The following is a 15,866-nucleotide window of genomic DNA, read 5'->3' on the forward strand; positions in this document are numbered from 1 at the left end:
ATTGTGCTGTTGTGTTTGCCAACAAATACACAGTCACTCCATTTCACAGTAAATCCTGTGAAGCGCTTTGAGATGTCCTTCCGACATGATAAGGCGCTATACCAAATGCACAGATTATTCTTGCTATTTCAACTTACCGTCCCTCATGATGCAACCGATATTTGACTTGTTTAGGCAAATTTGATTAGTTTTATTCATAACGGTTTCATATTGACTGGACAAGCTCAGCAACTGATTAACTTTGGTTTGGTCGATCTCGCTCTGATCACTACAATACTTCATGGACATTTATAACAACAGCAGCAGCAAATTGTATTGATGTAATAATAATCCTTGCACTTGATATAGCGCCTTTCGCGTCGGAGGACATACCCTAGGTGCTGGAATTGTGCGCTCTGGGTTTCTTTATTTGCAACTGTGGTTTTCTGAGTGTCGTCACTCATGAAAATGTTCTGCCGTTTTTCTTCCTCGTTGCACCTGAATTCTGAGTCGAGCCCCAGTGCGTTCGGCTGATCACGGCACAGACTGGCAGAACAGCAGGACACGATGCTGGAAGTCTTGAGACTACAACTGCTGTAGATTGCGAAGAGACAGCTCTAACGCTTTGAGTCGGCTCGAAGATGTGTCAAATGCAAGGATTATCATTATTATTAATAATATTATTATTATAACTACAGTAAAGTTACTTTTTTTGGGGGGGGGGGGGGGCCTTGCCACGTGAACCTTGTCGTGCAGTATTTTAGACAAAAGGTCAGGTTCTCTGTCTGTTGATGGTGACTTTGAATTAATACTATAGAAAAGCACCACGTCTGGGGTATTTATTGTGTGTTTAATATTAACTCTCAGTTGCCTTTGACAGCTATGAGGGACTATCTCAATAAACAGCACAAGGCTGATACCTTGGTATTAATTTTACTTTTCAATAATCATTAAACTGGATCGATGAAAAGAGTTTCACACGGAGATAATTTACAGCTACGTGTGCTGAACAACGACTGATTTAAATAGCATCAGTCAATAAATAATCTGTGATCATCAAAACAAGAATTAGAAGGGAAATATGCCTCACAAAATATACAGTCGATTCACTTTACAGGTGTATCCTGTGAAGCGCTTTGAGACGTCTCGAAGATATGATCAGGCGCTGTATCAAATGCAAGGATTGTTACTATAATTTTTATTATAGCACATTACCCATAAAAAAATCTAAATGAAACAGCTGACAAGGCACCTTTGATTACTAACGCTGGGTATTGAAGGCGATACTGTATTATCTAATGGAAATGCTTCAGCCACCTAATGAGTTCATGTTAAAGACTCGGGTTCGTTGTGAGAGAGTGTGGCCTGTGAGTGTTTTCGTGTAGGAGCTTAATACTAGTAATTAAGATTTTGTCTCATTCTTGCTCTTGAGCAGAGACCTGGTATTTAGACATTGCCATCAGGCAGTACAGTTCCAACCAGTCAACCCTGATTCCTACCGCCTCTATATTTAGAATTTCTTTGCCTGATGTTAAAACCACCAAAGGAGAGTTGTTTAGACCTTATGTGAATTGCGAAAAAGAACAGGTACGCGCAGAACAGATTGAAGTGGAACGTTCAAATCTGGCACCTGGATATTACGAAGAATAATAACCTGCGGTTTATTACTGTAACTGTGCTGAAGATGTTCCTAGAGCTCCCCAAGGCTTCAGAGTAAAACCTGCAGCAGCTGTGCCACTGATCAAGTGGCCAACGTTTGCAATAAGATAACTGGTCCTCGCATCTGCCTGTTAGGAGAGTATGAAAGATCCTTGTCTCTCTTTAGAAAGGCAGGGATTTCTCCTTGTGTCCCGACCTGATAAGTATTGAATGAGGTGCTACGTTGTGCCCAGTTACAGACTTCACAGCATCGTATCGCATCCACCGCTTGTCTATTGTGTAAAGTAACCCTGTCAGTTTGGGGTTGAGGGCAATATGGATCTTCAGGTGACGTTCCCAGACTGATCAAACTTCATAAAAACATAAGAAATGCTGACGAAAAAAGACCAAGGTCCAGCTAGTTCGCCTTCCGCCTTCCACCTTCCGTCGCCTGCACTCGTGTCCCGAACTCCCTGTGTACTGTATCCCATCATATCATTTCCTAAAAGAAAATTATTTCATCTGGTTTGAAGGAATCAACATTCCCTGCTTCTCCCCAGAGACAATGGTTTCAGTCCAGCGCTTTTGCAGCCTTTGAGCTTTCATGTACTTTAATAATAATAATAATCCTTGCATTTGATATAGCACCTCATTAGGTCGTTGAGACATCTGAAAGCACTTTGAAGAATATATTGTGAAATGGATTGACTGTATATTTTGTGGGCGAAACGCGACAGGCAATTCAGCCTTTCAGAGGTCTCAAAGTGGATTGAATGACCAATTTTTTTTTGAAGGGATTATTATCCAGGGAAAGCAATCCGCCAATCGACTACCAGCCGGGTTCCTACTGCCTGCTGGCAAACAGAGCGTGTAACATAAGGTAGCTCATATCCTATCTGCATAAGCCCGGCTCAGTTGGAAACACTCTCACCTCCGAGTCAGAAGGTTGTGGATTCAAGCCCCACGTCGGGACTTGGAGCTCACGGCCGGCAGACACTTTAATTCAGTGCTGGGGAGCTCTGTATTGTTAGAGGTGCCATCCTTCGAATAAGATGTTAAACCAGGTGGTGATTAAATATCCTATTTGAGGTGGTGATTAAATATCCTGTGGCACTGTTGCTCAACAAGAAGGTTTTTTTTTTCTGATCTCCTGTCCAACAATTTGAAACGCTCCACCGCCAGCCCCCCCGCCCCAAAACCCCCCGCCAAAAAAAAGGTCATTCATTTCATGGCTGTTTGAAGGACATTCCTGTGTGCCAATTGGTTTCCACATCCACCTACAAATACACAGACACTACACTTTTGAGACGTCTCAACTACATGATCAGGCGCTATATCAAATGCAAGGATTATTATTACTATAAAATTATGGAAACATTTTCTGGCAAACAGCCTGGCTGTGACAATCCCACAGGCACAAAGTTTCCAATAATAAACATTATTCTGTTGCATGTAATAATTTCTTATAGAAAAACAGTGTATTTTTACTTGATTGACTGGCAGCAATTATATAATTCTTTTCCAAAGACCTAGATTCCCTTTGTTGAGTGTTGCCCTGATATTTCGCCCACAAAATGCAGTCAATTCACTTTACAGTGTGTCGTGTGAAGCGCTTTGGGACGTCTCAAAGACGTGATAAGGCGCTGTATCAAACGCAAGGGTTAATTTTTATTAGTAGTATAACCAAAGCTTTTGTTCACTGAGATCAGAGCGAAAACAAAATTCTCTGTGTGGATTATTTTTTCAGAAGTAAATTATAACCTTGAAAGACAGTGAGACGACTGCTAATTATAATGGATCTCGGCGCCTGGGAGAAGGTCAGTAAATTAAACCGTCTTCTGCCGTGGCGTTTCAGTAAATGTGACTGCAGAATGAATGCTGATCGACTGTGGTCACACATCTTGTTTGTGCTGTGGTTAGCAGAAGAGTCAGGCACCTCACAAGAGCTCAGAGTCCTCATCTGGTTTTGTTTTTACGTTCTTCCCCATCTGGCCACAATTTAGCACCAACGTGCGAATTCACCAATCGCACTGAGATGGATGAGAATAATAATAATAATAGTTCTTGCGACGTCTCAAAGCGCTTCACAGGTTACACCGTAAAGACATCAAGCATTTAGCTGCTTTGTGCTGGGGTTCTGTAGGAACAAATCTACAAGCAGAGGTCTCCAGCCTTTGGCTGTCAGCATTTTACCTCCAGTGAATTTGCTTTCTGTTAAAGGTTAATAAGAAATGGTACCTAGGGACTGCACTAAAGACTTCTATTCTCCCTGAAGACTATGTCGCTAGATATTCGGAAAAAAAAAAATGGTTTGAAATCACAGTCAGATTGAGCTGTTTTGACTCGAGTGCTTGTTAGACAAAGGCTGGTGCAGGTGATGTTTACAGAATGAGAATGATCGGCAGAGCGATGGAGAGCCGTAAACAGCTTCACTGAACAACCCTTTAACATTTGCTTGCAGATCATGTTGAGAGGCTTCTAACAACTGCGTAGAACTGCTTCCTAGTTTATTAAAAAAAAGACCGTTTGAGGTTGTTGGATACAGTGAAGGGCACATTTCGAGTCTTTTAATAATAACAATCCTTTCATTTGATACGGCGCCTTATCACATCTCTGAGATGTCTCAAAGCGCTTCACAGGATACACTGTAAAGTGAATTGATTGTATTTTGTGGGTGAAGTGTGGCAGCCAATCGCCCACAGCAGCGTTGTAGCTGAGGTTAGATTTTTTTTGTTGTTGACCCATTATCCATTACCAAAAGCCATGTGGTGCTGTTAGACTCCAATAGTTTGTTAATTTAATACCTGCTGAAACATTTCCCAGTAGAATTAGATATGCAAGGGATCATTAACCACATGTGTGATCATAAAACATGCATCCTCCCCACACAAAGCATAGCATGTCTGTCTGTGAATTGAATTGTCATATGGCATTATATAGAGTACTGACTTGAATAGCAATTGCAAAAATTAAGTTGTTTACAACAACCGTTGACTCTTTGGTGTATTTTAGAGACAAGAGGAACTGGGTTTATTTTCCCTGGAGCAGAGAAGGTTGAGGGGAGACTTGATCAAGGTCTTTAAAAATGACGAGGGGTTTTGATCGAGCAGATTGGAGAGAAACTGTATTTGGGATTAGGAGGATTATTCTACACACAGAGAGTTGTTATGTGGAATGCCCTGCCAGGTGTAAATGCTTCGAGATGCTACCCTGCGTGGAGGACGTTATATATAAGTGCACGTTGGTGGTGGTGGTTGAAGCTAACGATTCCTTATTTGCGTTTGAAAGGGAACGAGATAGAAAAAATTAAGAACTTGCGTGGATTTGGAGTGAACGCGACTGAATGGGTTTCTCTTCCAAAGAACCAGCCAAGACCCCATAGATCAAACGCCCCCTTCTGTGTTATGAACGTCTCTTGATTCTAAAAGTAAGCGACGGAATGACTCTGGTTCTCCTGTGTCAGCAACACTGAGGATGATGCAGCACAGCCCACGTCACCTTCGCAAATACTGCACCATGAGAATTCGCTGTGCTGTTCAGTATTCTAAACAAAAACCCACTTCACAGGATATACTGTAATATGTGGTGTGACTGGTTGATTTTTTTTTGTCAGCCGGGTGACTAACACACGCGGAAACCCATCACCGTTGCTCAAGAGTCTCCAAAGTATTAGGCGTAGTTTGGCAAGAACCAAGGTTTGGGGGGAACCCCGGAGTGTGCATTGGGGCAACTGCTGGAGTCTAATCAACTAAAACCGCCTAACTTTCCTTTGAGAGCGCCGTCTGGCAAGCTTTCCCGCTGCTTGTCCAGCTAGAACCCAAACTAAAAAAGTCTCTCAGTTATAAATAGCTAAGTAGATTCACTGAATTCGCAGCATTAGCAGTCAAACTAAAGGTAAAATACTTTATGACCGAAAATGTTCAGTCGGAAGTTTGCTGAAGGACATTGAGTGTTCACAGAGTTAAGTTGGATATGATCAAATGACAAATCGGACGCAGTGAGTTTCATATCTATTAATTATTAATTGAAATGGTGTGCCTACTGATTCAACTTAGCAAATCTATCTCTCATTCATTATTCTGTTATGAAGCTGCCACTGCAAGACCTCTTTAACTATTAAACAATTAGGTTTATCTAGAGTTTAATGGTGAAACACTCCATTGAACTCTTCTGTTTTATTCATTAAGCACTGCTCTCCCCCAAAAACAATCTGCTGCGTTGCCTGGGATTAGAATCTGACACTGATTGGTGAGGGATGAAAGAGAGTAGCTTTTGACATGTACCTTCTGACGAGTCAAAAATGACATCAATGGACTATCTATTTGGAAAGATTCTACAGACTCAGTCGACTAAAGTGGGCAGCATAGTCTCACAGGGGTGGACACAAGTGAGGAAAATATGTGACCACATTTTAGATGAGTTTTGCTACAATCAAAGGATCCATCATAACAATAATAACAATCCTTGCATTTGATATAGCGCCTTATCACGTCTTCGAGACGTCTCAAAGCGCTTCACAGAATAAAAGGTAAAGGGTATTGATTGTATATTTGTGGGCGAAACACGGCAGCCAATTGCGCACAGCAGTGTCCTACTTGCCCTGATCCTCAGCAGAAACCCATTAATAAGCAATTGGATGACCTCTTGTCTATCTGCAGCTATCATTGTGCTCTCAGATTAACTGTTAAACATCTTTTATTGAATTTTGTTATTCGAGAGATTATTATTACAGGTTGATAGTTGAGGAATCCTGGGAGACAGAAATCCCGGACCTATTGAAATGCGAATGACACAGGGATGGGTATAAACTTGTCTTCACGTATATTCCTTCTTGATAATCTTGGGATAAAGATGTTTATTTTAGATAGTGTGAGTGAGTCGAATGCTGCCTTTGTACTGCACATTTCATAGTGAATTGCAGAGAATTCGGCAGCAATTTTCCCAACAAACCTGCGGATAGTGTTCACAATGGCAAGCTCTGCCTCTTTAGCTGGTAAATCTCCAGCAGTGCCCACAAAATACACAGACACTGCACTTCACAGTATATTCTGTGAAGCGCTTTGAGACGTCTGATCGACGTGACAAGGCCCTACATCAAATTCAAGGATTCTAACTTTGTTGAAAAGAGGTGGTGGAACAACTGGTTCTTTAATAACATCCCCCAAAAATACAGGATTTCTGGCGATTGTTTTTCCCAGCCAAATTGAAAGTGATGTAGAGCTGATAATCCAAAGCTGCCATTCTGCTGGACATCATGACACAACCAGGAGAAGTGGCTTTGCTCCTGGAAATATAAACGATCATAGACCAGGCTTGTTCTAATTTAGTCCCTAGCTTCTGCGTACAGTATTTTAACTGGACTTGTTTTAACCAAAGGGAATTTATGGAACAGGCCAGCAGTTGGCTTGTCTCTAAAGATGAATAATGAAGAATTGGATAGGGGATGTTGAAGCAGTTTTATTATCCCACATGGCAAGTGCAGCTGCCACTGGAGTTTTGATGAAAAACTACCCGAGATTGAGCGCTCACACTGACAGTCGTTCCTGTGCAGAAAAATTAACCTAACAAATAACAATTTTGTTCTATTTGAGACTTGCGACTTATGTCAAAATGATTTTAGTTGGTAAAATGAATCACAAGGAAGATTTAAATTACAGTAAAAATAAATTGGACCGCCATAACGTTAATCAATGTATTCACACAAAATTGAAACACACACTCAGTGCTAACCCTCTCCAGCAAAACTCAACAACTTCTGGTTGACGTAGATTTAAAAATGTTATGGTTATGCCATCCACGTGAACGCTGTAATTTATACTTTATTAAAACCGTCACATTCTGTGGTGTATGTGCTGTGCGTGCGCAAAATTAATGCTGTTTATTGCAGTTAATTCTGACTAATAAACAACCACTTGCTCATCAGTCACTTGACTTCCTGCTCATCCTCTCGCTCTCTTCTGCTCACGGGGGCGATTTTTCCTGGTTGATTGATCACTGGTTGGGCTTGCGATGATTTACACCGGGAATGTTTCCTCGTAGGTAACAGCAAGACATTTAAATGCTCTGATATCTACCGAACGGGCAGAATTTTAACCAGGCGTATCTGTACTGCAAGTGACACTGGGAGTGATTGGGGTCGGTCGGGGATGGGGGGGGTGCGGGGAATGACATGAGAGATCCGTAGTTGCTCGAAATTAATTGGACACAAAATGAATAGCAGTTCAGCAGATTGAGACCAGTGTTTTGACATGAAACTGTACTGTACCTCTTTAGGTGTCAGCCCGGCTCAGTTGGTAGCACTCTCTCCTCTGAGTCAGCAGGTTGTGGGTTCAAGCCCCACATCGGGATTTTAAACTCGCAATCGAGGTTGACCTTCCAATACAGTCCCGGGGGGGGGTGTGTGTGGGTGACTGCATTGTTGGAGACGCTGTCCTTTGGACGAAATGTTAAACTGAGGTCCTGTGTTTGTGTGTTCAGGTGCAACATTGTTATGTGCAAAATTGGTGGTCACCTTCCCTTCCCTCGAAAACAAAATGACACAGTTACTACACTTTATGGTAATTCCTCTAAAGTCCTTCTGATGTGAAAGCCACTCCATCAAATGGAAATACTGTTATATTTATTATTTAGCTTGGCCATTTCCCTTGTTCTTTCCCAGGGCCACTTAGTGTGTGTAAGCGTTCAATAATTTCCAGCTGAGGTATTGTGCTCAAATCGCCCCATGTTCCGGGTACTTGATTTTACAAATGACTGCATTGAGTCTGTTACGTTAAGCAAAAAACAGAGCACTCAGCAGGTCAAGCAGCATCTACGGGGAGAGCAAAGTGAGTTGAGGTTTTAGGTCGGTGAACTTTGTTCAGAACGTGTGAGACAGTTGCTGAGCAAAGAGATAAATAATAATAATCCTTGCATTTGATACAGCGCCTCATCACGTCTTCGAGACGTCTCAAAGCGCTTCACAGGATATACTGTGAAGTGAATTGACTGTATATTTTGTGGGCGAAACGCGGCAGCCAATTGCTCACAGCAGCGTCCCCACAAACAGCCGTGGATTGAGTGACCACATTATTATTATTTTTTCTTCCGAGCGGCTGTGAAAGCGAGTTTCGTGCTCACACATCAGCAAGCACAAGAGGGGAAACAGATAGCAAAGAGGGTGAGGAAAGGGGGGAAATGAAAGTCAAGTTTGCTTTGTTACTCAACTCAAACCTGTGTTACAAAAAACTGTGCTTCCAACTGAGAAACCACATCACTATAACATGTCAGTATTAATGTCCCTACTTGTAAAAACCTGCAAAAGAAAGTGAGACAACTGAGTATGTCAATCCTTTGGCACTATATTGATGGCTTCTCAGCAGCACTCAGAATTATTTGAGAACAAAGTACATTGACATAATTAAGTCAATGCTATTTGCGTGACTTCTGTCTTAAGCCGTGAATCACGCAAAATACAAGTAACTATTCTAATGCTTTTTTTCTATTCTACTCCAGGAATAGCGATATCAATTTCACCCGGTTTGGGCAAAACCCCATTCTTTTGTGAATTAGGTGATATACGTTTTTTTTAATGTTTTTTTTTAGCAAAACCATCTGTAACATGAGTACCTGAAAGGATGTCGAATGGAATTTCCCACTCAATAATTTAATCCCATTCCTTTATATTATATATTTGTTTGAATTTCTGTCAGCGGATTTTCCCAGTTCCTTATTTCCAAGAATTCAGCAGTAGATATCATTGATATTTGATTTAACGCCGTCTGGCAAATACTCGTTTTACAAAAAACTGATTGCGTTTTTATTTTCTATCGAGTTCATCATAATAATAATCTTTGCTTTTGATGTCACGCCTCATCACTTCATTCAAACATCTCAATGAGTTTCACAAGGTTTTACTGTAATGTGTAGTGTCTGTGTATTTTACAGGCGATCGCGGCAGCCAATTTACACAACGTCCCACAAACAGCCATTCCCACGTACTTGTTTACCCAGCAGTAAGTCGGAACCGGGTTGTTAGCCTATTGGCCGGGATTCACTTTCTGGGGTAATAATCCCTTCAAAATAAATAATAATTTGGTCACTCAATCCACGACTGTTTGTGAGTCACTGTTGTACGCAATTGGCTGCCGCGTTTCGCCCACAAAATACACAGTCACTGCAATTTACAGCGGATATTCTGTGAAGCGCTTTGAGACGTCTCGAAGACGTGATAAGGCGTGGAATCGAACGCTACGTTAAACAACAATAACAATAATAATCCTTGCATTTGATCTAGCGCCTTATTGCGTCTTCGAGACGTCTCAGGGCGTTTCACAGAAGTGGAGTTGCCGTGTAATTTGTGGGCGAGACAAGTCAAATTACAGCATTGGTGAGGATGGAGAGATTGATTTTACAAGTCACAGCAGTCTGCTGGGGAGACAATGACAACATTAAGCTAAAGGCAAATTCGGGGGCATTCCGGTCCAGTAGATTAAGTTCCATCATTTATAATGGAACAGTGAACAAGTGAAGGAATATGGTCCGATAAATAATAGATTGATTAGTCATTACTCCGCACATAAAATCTTCAAAATCCTTTAAAAGTCCCAAACCAACGATCCTTTGCAAAAGTGAGTCTAAGTCGATTTGACAATGTACAACATATGAACGCAAGTCACAGAAATAACTGCGTATCAATGTGGCCTCACCCAGGTTCGATTCCCAGGCCGGGAGAAATGTTGGGCAAGTTTCCTTAGGCCATACACCTCTGTTTACCGAGCAATACGTAGGAAGCCCAAACTTGACATCACCTAATCATTTCCTCTTGATTGACTTACAGGCCTTTCAATTGAGAAATCAAGGTCCCATCTCGTAGTTTGAAACAAGCTTTAGGAAGTACCTGAAAACTCCGGCTTATCCTAATATTTATTGAGGGGGAAATAGGATGATCATCAGTGCAGCTTCCTTCTCCGAGTGTATTGCACTATCCTTAATTGTTCTGCCTGCGACTTAAATAGCAGCTAAAACCATCATTAGTTCTGCTTTAAATGGTTTAGTTTAGCCGTGGTGGTTTGGATAAGACGCTTTGACCTCCAGAAAGAGGATATGAAATGACAAGCAACGCAGATTTCGATACTCTTGTGGTTTTGTGACAAATCTAGCATGATGATAGACTGACATTTTTATGACTGTTGGATGAAACTTTTAATCAATACCCAAGATTTTCTGATATGAGAATGATGGCAAAAATCAGATTTATTGTTGGACCAGGTTTCCTGTTATTAGTATGAGTGGCTGGATCACTTCCTTAACGGTTTACTTTACAGACATAATCGTAAAGAAATGCACCACAACCGAGGCTCAATATTTTATTTTCTGAAGGTCCTAAAATACCCACGACAATATTTGGAGTCCTGTAGCGTAGTGGTTAGCACGCTCGCCTCACAAGCTAAAGGAACATGGTTTGACTCCCAGGCAGGTTTCCTTGCTTCACAAGCCTCTGGTTACTTCGCAGCAAGTAGGAACCTGATTGTTAGTCGATTGGTGGATCGCTTTCTTGTGGTAATAATCCCTCCAAAAAATTAATTAATTATGGCTTAAGTCAGAAGCCACGCAAATAGCATTGACTTAATTATGTCAATGTACCTTGTTCTCAAATAATTCTGAGTGCTGCTGAGAAGCCATCAATCTAGTGCCAAAGGATTGACATACTTAGTTGTCTCACTTTCTTTTGCAGGTTATTACAAGTAGGGACATTAATACTGACGTGTTATAGTGATGTGGTTTCTCGGTTGGAAGCACAGCATTTTGTAACACAGGTTTGAGTTGAGTAACAAAGCAAACTTGACTTTCATTTCCCCCCTTTCTTCACCTTCTTTGCTATCTCAAGACTCTTCTCTTCAACCGTGCCTTTGGTCGCCCTCCCAAACTCTCTGCCTTCCCTCACCCCTACACCACCCCTCCTCCATGTCTCAGGCCCCGACCCCTAACTGTTCAGTACTTTGGGACATCCTCCGACGTGAAAGGCGTTCTATAAATATCATTTTGTGGTGGTTGTTGTTGTATCTGTTTCCCTTCTTGTGTTTGATGATGTGTGAGTACTCGTACTCGAAAAAAATAATAATAATTTGGTCACTTCAATCCACGACTGTTTGTGGGACACTGCTGTGTGCAATTGGCTGCCACATTTTGCCCTCAAGATACAATCAATCTACTTTACAATATACCCTGTGAAGCGCTTTGAGATGTCTTCGAGAAAGCTCAAATTTCCTTCAGCTGAATGTTGACAAGACGGAAGCCATACTCTTTGGCTCTCGTCAACGTCTAAAATCTCACGGTTCTCATCTCCTCCACCTGCCCGACCTCGCTTAAAGCTCTCCGAACCAATACACAACCTAGGCGTCAGGTTCCACCTCCAATTATCCTTCCCCTAGCTCCCCCCCCTCCCCCTGGCTCCCCCCCCTCCCCCTGGCTCCCCCCCCCTCCCCCTGGCTCCCCCCACCCTCCCCTAGCTCCCCCACCCTCCCCCTGGCTCCCCCACCCTCCCCCGGCTCCCACCCCCCTCTCCCTGGCTCCACCCACCCTCCCCCTGGCTCCCCACCCTCCCCCTGGCTCCCCCCCTCCCCCCGGCTCAGCTCCGGGATCCGTTACTGTGAAGCTCTCCGAGATGCCGTCCGGCGTGGAGGGCGCTATATAAATCCAAGACGTCGTCGTCATTGTTGTTGTCTCAACAACGTGATAAGGCGCTGTATCAAATGCAAGGATTATTGTTGTTAGCAATGAACATGGCAGAATTAATTCCAAACCACCCTTGCCTGTACGAAATTTCAGCCTCATTGCAACCTTGATATTGTTTAAAAATTGTGTTGTCCTATTTCTCTGTTGCTGATCAAGAATCTGGATCAGTGAACATCCCAGCATAATAACATCATTCCTGAGCCCGGGTGTCAACGCATCGTCTTTTGAGCGTGAAAAAGTTGCTGGATGTGGGCCTTTTGGCTTTGCATTGGTTTTTATCGCTTGTTAGCGAATGATGCCATAAAGAATATCATTACTGTGGATCACTTGTACGGTTCCACACATTGAGCAAGTGCCCGCCAGGAGCAATTGGGATGGAACATGCCCTTTAAACACAAAAAGGTAATGGATTGCAGAATTAATGGAATTTTCGGTCTGATCCATCAAAATCAAAGTAGGGGCCAAGACAATTTTAGCCAAGATGAGACGGAGCCTGTGTTCCGGATGAGTTGTGTTCCCCCACGCACTAAACACACAGCTCCTGCTAATCTATCACAGAGCAAGAGCTTCCGTGTTGGACTGCGATCTTGTGAAGCGAGCTACATTTTGCTGAACAAAGTACTCTTTCATTTGCTGCGTAATTGCACCTCGCGAAAGGAACTGAGAGAGTCTGTGTACTGCCTGCCATACTCACATTAAACAGAATTAATACATTTCCTCTTACGATCAATGATGTCGCAAAATCGCTTCACAAAATCCATTGTACCAGAGAATCAATGATGTCAGAAAATGTAATGTCTTCTGGTAACTGTCTGCTTCTACCGTAAAGGAACTGATCGGGTCTGTCAGAGAGAACTCCAAGCTGCTTGTTGCTCCTCGTGTTCATTAAGGAATTCAGTGAAAAGCACAAAATATATTGATAGGAAAATATAATTCAGAACATTATTCTAATAAGAACATAATCAGATGAAAATTGAAAGCACTGTGCTATGTTTCACGTTAAAGTATCGAGATGCGACCATCCAGTATTGAATGTGAATAATAAAGGATCTTGAATACTGTATAGTCTGTGGTGATGGCAAACAAGGACACATCATTTTACAATAATAAATAGTCAGACATCGAGCTGAATTGCTGAACGCCATTTATGTTTCTGTATAAAGCAAATGGTAGGAATTTCAGAGAAGCGTGATAATTACTCAATTAAGTTTAGTCATATAATTTCATTTCGAAACAAAAACAGACGTGGCCTATAGATAAAAGCCTTGGGTGCAATATTGGTCGCAATTTTAAGTATATGTTTTCGGATCTGTGAGGAGGGTGAAATCATATTCTACTCAAGTCAGCAAATCAAAACAACAGAGTTTTGTGGGAATGATCTGAATAATAATGATGATCCTTGCATTTGATCTAGTGCCTTATCGTGTTGATGAAACACAGAAACATAGAAACAGGAGGAGATAAAACCTGGAGCCTCAAATCTCCTTCAAAAAGTCCTTCCATTCCTTCTCCCCGTGGGCTTCTGCCATCAGTCATCTTGGAAACTCCAAGACTGAGCAGTGAATTCAACTGCATGATCCGTTTCCAATCTCGGTTCTTTGAACACCAAAAGGAGGGGTTTGACAACCTCTGTCTCCGAAACTGAGGAGTTTCAGAAGCACGGAAACCCGTCAGCTTAGGACATTGCAGACCTGATACACCTCAATGTGAGGCAGTCATATTCTGTGTTTGCTTTTAATTATCTGCTTGAGTAGATCAGCACAGCCTTGCAGACTTGTCCAATGATCCAGTGAGGACATCTACTCCACAGGGATCTACTTCAGTTTCTTCCGATTAATCCATTCTGCTGCTTCCTGATCGAGAAACTAATTTAATTTGCCCAGTGAATCCTGACAAAAACCATGTAGCGGAGGCTTTTGCTCAGGGATTATTCAGCATTTACCAAAAACAGCTCAAGTCTCAGACTTTGGTTCTTCCTCCAAAACAGCAACAGCAACTTGCATTCACACAGTGCCCCCTCACTCATGCAGGGCAGCGTCCCAGAGCGCTCGACAGAGCCGGGGGGGAGGTGACCGTAAGCACTGGTCAAAGAGGAAGGTCTTCAGGCGCGACCTGAAGATGGGGAAGGAAGGGGGCGAGACGGAGAGATAGAGGGAGAATGTTCCAGAGTGTCGTGGCACAGCGGCTGAAAGGCGGCCACCGATGGTGGAACAAAGGGCACGAGGGACAAGCAGAAGGTCGGAGCCAGTCGAGGGGCGGCAGAGGGTTGGGGGGGTAAGCAGGTCGGAGAGAGTTAGCGAAGTGCCAGAACAAATCAAAAAGGGTGACAGACCACCTGAAACAAATCTCATCAAACCGATAAAACATAATCCTGTGAAATCACCGACAAGGGATTTGTTAGTGATCTGAGGCACCTGAGTATTCACAGCTAAAGCCATCAATCTCTCTCTGCAGTCAGTTCAGTGCAAATCCAGATTCCAAGTCTAATATTGTCATCGCTATTGTTTAATCCTCAGCTACTGTGACACTTTACGGTCAATAGAGCGGGAGCTGTAGTGCTCTGTACTTGATTACCTGTGTCTATGGGTAACTATGGCCTCTTAACCTTAACTACACATTCATCTAACTCCTTTAGAAAGGAGTTAATCAATGCAGCATTAATCCCTGTCGAAGGAGCAGTCTATTCTACACACTATTTACTGCTCTGGTGGGGGTGGAGAATGTTTTCTCAGCTATTGAGGCTTGACAATTTATCCATATATCTTCTGGTTCTATAATCGCTTTAAGACCATGTATCCTGCTTACATCTACATGGCAGCTTTTATTTTCTATATATAGAAGTAATAATTTGGTCACTCAATCCACGACTGTTTGTGGGACGCTGCTGTGCACAATTGGCTGCCGCATTTCACCCGCAAAGTACGCAGTGGCTCCACTTTAAAGTATATTCTGTGAAACACTTTGAGAATTCTGAACGACACGATAAGGTGCTGTATCAAATGCAAGAATGATGATTAATGTGTACAAGGAAACGTTCCCAAATTAGATTTGTTTAATTGCTTCAAAGACTTTGACAAAAAACAAATACTTTCAATGACGAGATTAATTTGTCAAATGAATAATATTAGGTTACGACCTAAGGTACAGCCCTCCTTCGTAGATGAAGATATTTTGCGTACTGTAAGAAAAAGTTTTCTATTGTAAGCCGTATAAATCCAAATAACTTTTTCTATTTCATCAAGTGAGAACTTTGTAGGAAAGTGAATACAAATCAGTATTTTTTTATAAAAACGTGCAAGAGTATAGACATGTGTTCCTTGCATAATAATAGTAATAATAATAATAATCCTTGCATTTGATATAGTGCTTTTCACGTCGGGAGGACGTCCCAAAGTGCTTCACAGAACACACTGTAAAGTGAATTGACTGTATATTTGTGGGCGAACGCGGCAGCCAATTGCGCACAGCAAAGCGAGTGCTCTAACCACTGAGTACAGGACTCCACATAAGCCAAAAGAGATGATTCAGTTCTAAAG

The 15,866-nt window shown here is 42.2% G+C and overlaps 1 protein-coding gene across 1 annotated transcript in view; it reads left to right on the plus strand.

The window, feature by feature from the left end:
- Positions 1-3,364: 3,364 nt before the first annotated feature.
- Positions 3,365-15,866, plus strand: part of LOC103183731 (ras-GEF domain-containing family member 1C) — a 36,292-nt gene continuing 23,790 nt past the window's right edge. Inside the window, 1 exon segment of the mRNA XM_007901374.2 lies at positions 3,365-3,434. Within this exon segment, the coding sequence (XP_007899565.2) occupies positions 3,411-3,434 (24 nt within the window). The 5' untranslated portion in view covers positions 3,365-3,410.

This window comes from Callorhinchus milii, unplaced genomic scaffold (assembly GCF_018977255.1).
Source record: "Callorhinchus milii isolate IMCB2004 unplaced genomic scaffold, IMCB_Cmil_1.0 Scaffold13, whole genome shotgun sequence".
Taxonomy (NCBI): domain Eukaryota; kingdom Metazoa; phylum Chordata; class Chondrichthyes; order Chimaeriformes; family Callorhinchidae; genus Callorhinchus; species Callorhinchus milii.